Here is an 11,022-nt window from a genome sequence, read left to right as displayed (position 1 = left end):
CCCTTCTTCAGGAAAGCTTCTTCCTGAAGAAGGGCTCATTCCGGAAACGTTCTTGAACAAGGGCACAACATTTGCAATCCTCCAGTCCTCTGGGGTACCAAACCTGTAGACAATGACAACTGAAAATCCAAAGCCAAAGGCTCTGCTATCTCCTCCCTAGCTTCCCAGAGAATCCTCGGATAAATCCCATCTGGCCCAGGGTACTTGTCTACTTTCACTCCTTCTAGAATTGATAGCACCTATTTGTAACTAACCTTGATCCTTTCTAATCTAACATCTTGTACCTCATTCTTCTCCTCTTCAATATTCTCCTTTCCCTGAATGAAAACCAATGAGAAATGTTCATTTAGCGCCTCTCCAATCTCCATAGGATCCACACTCAACTTCCCACTTCTGTCTTTGATTGGTCCTATTCCTACCTAATCATTCTTTTATTCCTCACATACCTTTAGAAAGCTTTAGGGTTCTCCTTTATTCTATTTGCTAAAGACTGCTCGTGTCCTCTCTTTGCTCATCTTAACTCTCTCTTTAAATCCTTCCTAGCTGATCTGTAACTCTCCATCGCCTCATCTGAACCATCTTGCTTCATCAACATATACGCCTCCTTCTTCTTTGTACAAAAGATGCAATTTCTGTTATAAACCATGGTTCCCTTACCTTATCACTTCCTCCCTGCCATACCTATCAAGGACACACAATATCTGTTCCTTAAACCAGCTCCACATTTCCATTGTCTGCATCCCCTGTATTTTGCTACCCCATTCTATGCATCCTAATTCTTGCCTAATTGCATTATAATTGCCCTTGCCCCAGCGATAACCCTTGACCTGTGGCATGTACCTATCCCTTTCCATCGCTAAACTAAACATAACTGAATTATGGTCACTCTCTCCAAAGTGCTCACCTACAACTAAATCAAACACCTGGCCTGGTTCATCACCAAGCACCAGATCCAATGTGGCCTTCCCTCTTGTCGGCCCTTTGACATACTGTGTCAGGAAACCCTCCTATACACATTGGACAAAAACTGATCCATCTGACATACTAGAGTTATAGCATTTCCAGTCAATGTTGGGAAAGTTAAAGTCCCCCATAATGACCACCCTGTTCCTTTCACTCCTACCCAGAATAATTTTGCTAATCCTCTCTTCCACCTCCCTGGAACTCTGCAGTGGCCTATAAAAAAAAACTCCCAGCATTGTGACCCCTCCTCACCTGTTTCTAACCTCAGCCCACACTACCTCAGCGGACGAGTCCTCACCAAACGTTCTCTCAGCCACTGTTATACTATCCTTGACTAACAAGGCCACGCCTCCCCCTCTTTTACTGCCATGCCTGTTCTTAATGAAAGATTTTGGGATCGCTCTGTGCTGTGATTGTAATCCTTAACTATTTCCTTTATTCTGTAAACTAACATAAATAATAAGTCTTTATTTTGTGTATTTATTTATCTCATACCATTTTAACATCAAAGATACACAGTTGAATATGCTAAAGCTAGTTTTTGTGCATTTATTCATATTGAGAAGGGAGATTTGACTGTATCAGAGTCAAGTTTGGATAGTACTGACGCTGGTTTTGAGTTTTGATAATGATTCTAGTGTCCATTATTTAGGTCTCTAGATGTGTCCGACAAATCTGATAAATTAAGTTGATAATAGGGAGGGCAAGGAGCATCAGGGCCATTAGAGACTAATGTGATTAGTAACCGGTCTCATTAACCACAGATGCAAGTATAAAGAAAGAAACAGGAACAATGGTAGGAGGAAATTGTGACTTAGAATCAAAATGCGACCAGAGAAAAAACATAAAACTGTATTGAAAATAATTAAAAATCACACAGCACCAGGTACATGACTAGCTACCTGATGAAGGAGCAGCGCTGCAAAAGCTTGTACTTCCAAATAAGCCTGTTGGACTACAACCTGGTGTTGTGTGATTTTTAACTTTGTCCACTCCAGTCCAACACCGCACCTCCATATTATGTCATGAAAATAGAAAACAAAGGAACAGAAAATAAGATGATGAAAAAATATGAACTTATAACCACAATTTACTGCCTGAAGAAATGATATTCTACAATTGGAATTGTTTCCTTTCCCAACGTGAGAAAAAGTGGAGATGGGACCAAGGGAGTTGCTTTGGGGAGAATGGGGTTGGTTTCAGTAGATTGAATGAGGATTCCAGATGTTAACGTTATAAATTCCCATTTCTTACAGTTTCTGGTTCAAACATTTCTGAACTGACGTTAATCGAAAATATTTAACTGATGGAAACGCATTGAGATGCTATGTTCCAGTAAATTCTAACACAGAGCATGTTGGCAAATTTTGGGCAAAATCTAACTATCTATAATTGACAGAAGTAGAAGACTTCCATCCGAATTGCAATTCCATTCAGATCGTATAAGGTCTGTTTATGAAAGCAAGCGATATGCAGGAAATGGAATGAAAACCAATCACTCTGTCTAGTCAGCCGTGGACTCAGTCTTCAGCTGAAAGTCACCTCAGCTTTCCTGTCAAATAAACAATTGGCAACGAGGATTGTCTAAACCAAACAAAACATTATCGGAGATTTGAATATCTCAGTCACCTTCAACTTGAATTATGAAATCAAAATCTCACTTTTGAGTTTATTTTTGGATAATACAACTATAACCACCAGCTGAGTGTTCTCTTTCAGAACCGCAGCGGCGCCACATGCAATAAAGCCAACCTTCCAATTGTCTGTAGCATTCTACTTTGTGAGGTTCAGCCCTGAAGACCTAATGGAATCTATCATATCACATCATAGAATAGGAGACAAAAGCCAATTCTAAAGCCCCAAACAGCAGACTTTGTGAGTTAATGTCTACCAGGGGTATTGAGGATTGAGCCTTCAGTCTGACGAAACTGGAGGTGGGTTCTGTATTTGACCGGATAACAACGAAACTCAGGAACATCACCGCCCCACGATGGGGGAAATGGTTGTGCAGAAACGCCCGGCAGTTGCCCTGATATGAAAAGTGGCTTTCGTCGAGTCGATACCGAAGAAGCGTCAACAAATGTGGGAACGCGCTAATGGTTAGATTGTGAACAAGGAGAGAGAGAAATTGTCAATTCGTGAAAACCCGAGGGGAATCTAAGAGGGGAAGGGAGGGGAGAGGAGGCGTCATTTGAAAGACTGACAAGACTATTTATGTGTTGGAGCCTGATCACTTTACGTCAGTACAGGTATTTGGGTTAGTGTTGAGAGTGGGTGGGGGTTTACTCAGCGGCACAGCGACGTTCTGACATTTACCCACTGACTAGCAAAGTGAAAGTACGGGGGGAGCTGTGCCGGAAGGAAGTTCTCTGGGGCGGCGAGACGCACAGACGCTACCGGTAAACGGGAGGCTGCGGTATGTCCGGGGACAGGGTAGTGGCCTCCCGGTACCGGGGTTCAGCCTCTCCACCCGCTCGAATGCGGCTGGGACTCGGCCGATTGTGAGCGCTTCCCTGTCGGGAGTGAACGGCGGCTGCTGCTGCTCGCCTTTTCCCGGGGGCCGGACTGACGCAGCGGGAAGTTAGTGGTGGTGGTGAGGGGAATGTGTGACCGCTCCATGTTGTTGTGGATGGCCAGTGTGCAGCCGGCGCTGCTCCTGCTCCTGCCGCTCCTCAGCGGCGTGTACTGCCTTGTGGATTCCAACAGCTCGACCCCAGCCCTGTACTACGTGACGATCGGAGACGGCACCTCCACTGAATTCGAGTTTCCCGAAAACACCAAAGGCATCATTGTGGTTTCCAGTCGCTACAGCAGCACCGAGGAAAAGGATGGCAGTAAACTGTTCGTTCAGTCTCTGGACCCAGATGTCCTCACCATCATTAACGTCAGTGATGCTGAAACCATAGGATTTGTGAAAAGTTACATTGTCAGCATCAAATCCGGACTGGCTGGGACAGCGCCTCTCTTAATCCGCCTTCTGGATGTCACTAGGGTTGAGCCATTCACTGTCGAAGAGCGAAGAGATTATATTATTAAAGTGTCTCCCACTGATGATGATCCAGGTTCAACTAGTTTGGCGCATTTCTCTCAGAACCCCCTCCTTTATTTCCTTCTGCCTTTAGTTTTTATAAATAAGTGTGCGTTTGGTTGTAAAGTGGAGTTAGCAGTCCTGCGAGGTCTTCTCAAACAGCCACATCCTGTCATTCTGGGAGTGATTGGGCAGTTTCTGTTGATGCCATTATATGGATATATTTTGTCCAAGGTCTTTTCCCTTCCCAAAGCTCTTTCCCTCGGGCTGATAATAACTTGCTCTACCCCTGGAGGAGGTGGAGGTTACCTCTACAGTCTGCTTCTAGGAGGGGATGTGACCCTTGCCATTTCCATGACCTTGATCTCGACTGTAGTCGCGACTGTTATGATGCCACTTTCATCCACCATTTATACCTATATTCTTAATGTTCATGAAACACTGCATGTCCCGTTTACTAAGATTCTTGTGACATTGCTGTTTATTGCTATTCCCATTTCAACAGGAATGTTGATAAAATATAAATTGCCACGACTCAGCAAGTTCTTACTTTTGCTCATTCGACCCCTCAGTTTCCTGTTAATTATTGGAGGACTCTTCATGGCTTACCAGATGGGAGCAGCCATACTTTGCAATGTTTGTAAGGAAATAATTGTTGCTGGAGTTGCTGTTCCTGTGTTTGGATTGCTTATTGGATATCTCATGGCTTATTGCTTAAAATTACCTGTTCCTTTATGCAAAACTGTCAGCATAGAGATTGGAGTTCAAAATAGCCTGCTAGCCCTTGCAGTACTGCAGTTGTCCTTCCGTCGCATCGAAGCAGACTTTGCCTCGCAGGCCCCGTTTATAGTGGCTCTGAGTAGCACTTCAGAAATGCTGCTACTTGTGATCCTTCATCTTCTCTACAAGAGTCTCAGGCCACATCCAGTATCTGAAGGAAATGACTTGAAGTCCTGATCTCTTTGAGTTTGATCAAAGGAAATGAATTACCTGCACTGCAACATATTTGAATATTTTTGTACTGAGCAATTTTCCAAAATGAGTATGTGTGGCTACAGCAGCAATTTGGTATGTTTACATGGTCTTTTGAAGTGAGTCACCGTGTTGCTTTTCTGCTGACCATGAATGCACTGCATTTCAATTGCTGAATGGCTAGTGCAGTAACATACAGCCTTTGCTTTGCATCGGGTATTGGATTTCAGTGGAATTGACAATTATGTGACCTCATTTCTTCTAGAAACTTAAATTGCTGCAAATTTTTTTGATAGTTTATACCATCTGCAATAAGAGTTGTTGCCTCTTTTTCTCATTATTTCAGGTGTATAATATCTGTTGAAGGGGACAGTTTCCACCATGTTATTCTTTGGTTTTAAAGAGGCTTCGATGTATTGAAATATTTCCTAGTTGGAACTCAGTGTTTAAACCTTTGATTACTACTTAAGAGACATTCTGTTGGCCAGGCTTATTGTACAGAAATACTTCTTTATATGGCAGTATATATTCATTGAATAAACTAAATTGGTGGTTCTGAGCAGCATTCCATGTTATGTTTTATTAGTTGGAATTCTGTACAACACTTTTTTTTGTGACCTGCAGTATGTTCTATATGTAATGTGCACTGTTTTTGTAACATCAGACATCAGTAACAATGCAGATAGACTTTTAATTTGAAAAGCTAAAGTAAGAATAAACTAATTTTTAGACTTTGGGTACTTACTTGATTTTAAAGATATGTATACTTGATCTATTTGGACAGTATTGAAATAAGAATGGCCTCCATGATGTCATGCTGAAAAAAAATAATTTTAATGAATATCCATAGTAAATCCCATTAATTGCACCCTCTGTAATTTTAGTTTTCATTTTGTTTTTAAACTTCAGGGTAAATATCATAACACTGAAGCCTGGGTGCTAAATGATGATCCAATCAACTGATTATTGAATGATAGAGCAGTTCAGGGGGCCAAGTAGCCCATTCCTGATCCTAATTACAACTTCCATTAAAAGAAATGCCTTTTCCAATGTTCTTTCCCTTTTGAATTTGCTTCTCTGTTTAGAGCATTATCAATAAATTCAATATCTGCACTTTAGTGATACTAACTAACCTCTCTTGAAATGGACAGAAGTGAGCCAATCGTGGTTGGGTGAAAGGAAGGGCTGGTAGGTGTAGGGAAAGCTGGCAACTAGAAAAATTGAGACTATAATCAAGTATTGACAGGAGAAAGCGAATGAATCAGAGTATAAAGGCAGTAGGAACATAATTAAGATGGAAAATCAGGAGGGCAGAAAGGGGACATGAGATAGCTTTGGGTTATGTGGTTAGGAGAATCCAAAGGGATTTTTATAAATACATTAAGGACAAAAGGGCAACTAGGGAGAGAATAAGGCCCCACAAAGATCAGCAAGGCAGCCAATATGTGGAGCCACAGGAGATACTAAACGAGTATTTTGCATCAGTATTTACTGTGGAGAAGGACATAGAAGGTATAGAATGTAGGGAAATAGATGGTGACAGCTTGAAAAATGTACATATTACAGAAGAGGTGCTGTATATCTTGAAACGCATAAAAATGGATAAATCCCCAGGACTTAATCAGGTCTACCATAAAACTCTATGCGAAGCTAGCAAAGTGATTGCTGGATCCCTTGCTGAGATATTTGTATCATTGATAGTCACAAGTGAGGTGCCGGAAGATTGGAGGTTGGCCGATGTGCCGCTTTTTAAGAAATGTGGCAAGGAAAAGCCAGGGAGCTATAGACCAGTGAGCCTGACATCGGTGGTGGGCAAGTTGTTGGAGGGAATCCTGAGGGACAGGATTTAGAGAGGCAAGGACTGATTAGGGATAGTCAGCATGGCTTTGTGCATGGGAAATTATATCAACTTCACTGAGTTTTTTTGAAGAAGTAACAAAGAGGATTGATGAGGGCAGAGTGGTAGACGTGATCAATATAGACTTCAGTAAGGTGTTCGACAAGGTTCTTCGTGGGACACTGGTTAGCAAGGTTAGATCTCATGGAATACAGGGAGAACTAGCCATTTGGACACTTAACAGGCTCAAAAGTAGAAGACAGAGGATGATGGCTGAGGGTTGCTTTTCAGACTGGAGGCCTGTGACCAGTGGTGTGCCAAAAGAAATAGTGCCGGGTCCACTGCTTTTCTTTGTTTATGTAAAATGATTTGGATGCGAACGTAGGAGATATAGTTAGCAAGTTTGCAGGTGACACCAAACTTGGAGGTGTAGTGGTCAGCAAAGGAGGTTACCTCAAGAGTACAATTGGATCTTGATCAGATGGGCCAATGGGCTGAGGAGTGGCAGGTGGAGTTTTAATTTAGATAAATGCAAGGTGCTGCATTTTGGAAAAGCAAATCAGAGCAGAACTTGTACGCTTAAATGGTAAGGTTCTGGGGTGTATTGCTGAACAAAGAGACCTTGGTCTGCAGGTTCACAGTTCCTTGAAAGTAGAGTCGCAAGTAGATAGGATAGCGAACAAGGCATTTGGTATGCTTTATTGGTCAGAGTATTGAGTATAGGAGTTGGGAGGTCATGTTGCACTGTACAGGACGTTGGAATATTGGAATTGTGTGCAATTCAGGTCTCCTTCCTATCGGAAGGATATTGTGAAACTTGAAATGATTCAGGAAAGATTTACAAGGATGTTGCCAGGATTTGAGGTATAGAGAGAGGCTGAAGGCTGTTTTCCTGGAGCATCGGAGGCTGAGGGGTGACCTTTATAGAGGTTTATAAAATCCTGAGGGGCGTGGTTAGGATAAATAGACAAAGTCTTTTCCCTCGGGTAAGGGAGTCCAGAACTAGAGTGCATAGGTTTAGGGTGAAAGGAGAAAGATATAAAAGGAACCTAAGAGACAACTTTTTCACACACAGGCTGGTGCATGTATGAAATGAGCTGCCTCTGGAAGTGGTGGAGGCTGGTACAATTACTGCATTTAAAAGGCACCTAGATGGCTATATGAATAGGAAAGGTTTTGAGGGATATGGGCCAAATGCTTGCAAATGGGATTAGATTGTGTTAGGATATCTGGTCAGCATGGATGAGTTGGACTGAAGGGTTTGTTTCTGTGCTGTACATCCGACTCTGTAATTGCCCCCTCTTCTTTTTTTTCTTTCCCTAGCCCTTAAGAATAATTACACTATTCCTACCAATCTATCTTGATTGAAATCCACTACCCCCCCAAAGATATAAGGGAAGTTGCCTGCATATATTTAAACTCTAACTAATACTCCATATATATTTTGTGTGTGTGTGTGTTATATATATTTTTTTCTTTACTATTTGTTCTGCTTTAATGCTTTAAAACAGGATAGACTTGAAAACAGCAACTGCATCTACATGTTCAAGGTTAATATATGCCACCATTTTTAAAAAAAAAATTGGTTTGATAGTATTTAGAATTAATGTAATTGATAAAGTAATCAGAAGCATGATGAGCTATTACCTAATGCATTGCCTGAAAGGGTGGCAGAAGCAGACTCAATGTTAACTTGCAGAAGACAATTGGATCAACAGTTCAAGGAAAAAAAAACCTGTTGGGGAATGGTTTTTGGGGAATGAGTAATTTTTTTTGCAAAACATCGGCATGATTACCTGAATAGTAGTCTTTTTGCAGTATCATTCTGACTTTGTTACTTCTAATAATGGTAACCTGATGGAGCTTAATTAAGTTTCCTGAATCTAAGCTTTGTTTTGTGTGTGTAAATTCACATGAGAGAACTTCCTACGTTATGCCAAGTTTCTATACATAACTTTCTCCTTTTTTATAAAAGTCTGCAATAAAGTACCAATAAACTTAGTTATTTAAACCAAATTGTATGTAATCATTGTAATGGTAGTGAATTCAGGCTCTGTATATAATGGAGCTAATTTACTTAATTATAGTAGTATAAAATAATGTTGGCATAGGGTTACAGCACTGTTAACCTTTTTTTTGTCTATTTTAAACAGATGTTGAAGGTAAGTTGAAACTTTTTAAGAGAAGTAGAAGAGCCACTTCAATATATTGGTTTTATACATATGTTCATAATCAGGCACCACACGAATTACATGCTTGATTTGAGTGCAAAAGCAAATAAACCAACCAAAATAAAGTTAACATCATATTGTTCAGCTGCAAAGGCTTCTGTTGTGGGAAGAAGAGTAAATTTAGCCATAGAGGGATGTAGTCATGAAATAGCTGGTTGTTTAAAGAAGCAGAAAAACCTCTGCTGTGGGGTCACGGTAGCTGGGGTTTATGCTTTCAAGTCTGTCTTTTCAATTTAAGCATATTCAACACTTTTTTTACTGGTGATCCCTGAGCTTATGTTATTTCCAGTTAATTGTATTTCAATCACTCAGCAAACATTTATGTAATGAAACCACTAATGACTCAAGATAACTGGAAATTGAAAGCATTGGTAAACCCACATTGTATACTTTGTCATGCAAAATGATGAATGCCACCAGTCATGTTTGAAAGGAAGTATTTTTTATGTGCTATTCACTAAAATGATGTCTTTATTTCACTTTTCAAAGTATAACCTTGCAATTTTTGCCCAAAGGAGCAAGTGAAACAGATTATGATACTGTATTGTTGGGACAAGAAACCTAATTTTAGTTTAACCAGAGCAATGCTATCAAATGCTACCATTTTTACCACTTTTTGTATCTCTGCTTTCTTCTCATACTCTTTTCCACTTGGTGATTAGTTGCAGTATACAGTTTTGCCCTTCTGAATTGGCAAAAATAAATACCTGCAGTTTTTTTTCCTTTAATCTTTCTCAGTTCTTCCTGGAAATTCCTGTCTCTGTGCATTGATCAATGATTCAAACTAAGTCCCCACAGCAGATAATTGTTCTAGTTTACCTCTCATTTAAATTTCTTTGTTTCTAGTTTATGCATACATTTGTTATCCTTTCTTTTCACAGAGTTTATGCTAATACAGTGTATATAATTGTCTCCTGTCAATATCGGAAAGTATCTTTTACCAAATGAGCTCCGTATCAAAGTTTCATTTTAGTTATATGGGCAAACAATTCTACATTTGGAATGCCCCATTACTGATGGACAATAATTTACGTTTTTTTTCTCAGCCTGGTTGAAAGAAAGATACTAACCAGTATGGTTGAAGTCTCCTTACTCATCTTCAAACAGTGCTAATGATTATTAATCATATGATTCATTTAAGACAAACAGTCCTGACATTACAAATTAATTATTATAGATGCCAGAGTTTATTTTTTAAAAACAAATTTCCTCCATGGATGCTGCATGATTTGCTGACTATTTCTAGTGTTTCAAGCATCTTCTGATTTTTGTAGTTCAGCTCAAACTTTAACATCCTAGCTATGTTTAAGCATATTATTTCAAACAACAAACATGGAATTATTGACCACAATTAGATCTCCTTTTATAAAACGGAGAGTAAAGAAAGATATTAAATTCCTAACCTAATCTAGGAATGCACGTCCAACTAAATCAAGCACATCTTAATTAGAATGTATTTCTTTTTCATAAGGGGTCGGGGAGAAACTAGAGCCAAGGTGGTTATGTGAAGTTTAGATTGTGGTTAATTTATATCTTTTTGCATTAAAGCTTGAGGGTGTGTGACTGAGTTATTTGCAATATTAATCGGTTGGATCTACAAGTAAGTGGCAAGGGTGGAGAACCAATATAGCACCAGTAAGGACCAGACAAACACACAAGCAAAATCAAAGTTTGTGAGGAGATTTGTAGCTCGGGTGCTCGTTGTTGTGGTTCTGTTCGCCAACCTGGGAATTTGTGTTGCCGATGTTTCGTCCCCTGTCTAGGTGACATCCTCAGTGCTTGGGAGTCTCCTGTGAAGCGCTTCTTGATGTTTCCTCTGGCATTTATAGTGATTTGTCTCTGCTGCTTCCGGTTGTCAGTTCCAGCTGTCCTTTGCAATGGTCAGTATATTGGGTGCAGGTCGATGTGTTTGTTGATAGAATCTGTGGATGAGTGCCATGCCTCTAGGAATTCCCTAGCTGTTTTCTGTTTGGCTTGTCCTATAATAATAA

General features: G+C 40.3%; 1 protein-coding gene across 1 annotated transcript; it reads left to right on the top strand.

Annotated features, from left to right (window-relative positions):
- The first annotated feature begins 2,766 nt into the window (after positions 1-2,766).
- Positions 2,767-8,784, top strand: slc10a3 (solute carrier family 10 member 3). The gene has a single exon (XM_060838019.1). It carries the CDS (start codon positions 3,566-3,568, stop codon positions 4,946-4,948), a length of 1,383 nt encoding a protein of 460 aa, XP_060694002.1. The 5' UTR covers positions 2,767-3,565; the 3' UTR covers positions 4,949-8,784.
- Positions 8,785-11,022: the final 2,238 nt, after the last annotated feature.

The sequence above is a fragment of the Hemiscyllium ocellatum genome, chromosome 17 (assembly GCF_020745735.1).
Source record: "Hemiscyllium ocellatum isolate sHemOce1 chromosome 17, sHemOce1.pat.X.cur, whole genome shotgun sequence".
Classification (NCBI taxonomy): domain Eukaryota; kingdom Metazoa; phylum Chordata; class Chondrichthyes; order Orectolobiformes; family Hemiscylliidae; genus Hemiscyllium; species Hemiscyllium ocellatum.
The sequence above is the reverse complement of the archived record's forward strand: the minus strand, read 5'-3'. Positions and strand labels throughout refer to the sequence as shown.

Bases quoted from the DNA above. Each gene is read 5' to 3' on its own strand.
- slc10a3 (XM_060838019.1), top strand. From the start codon at position 3,566: ATGTGTGACCGCTCCATGTTGTTGTGGATGGCCAGTGTGCAGCCGGCG.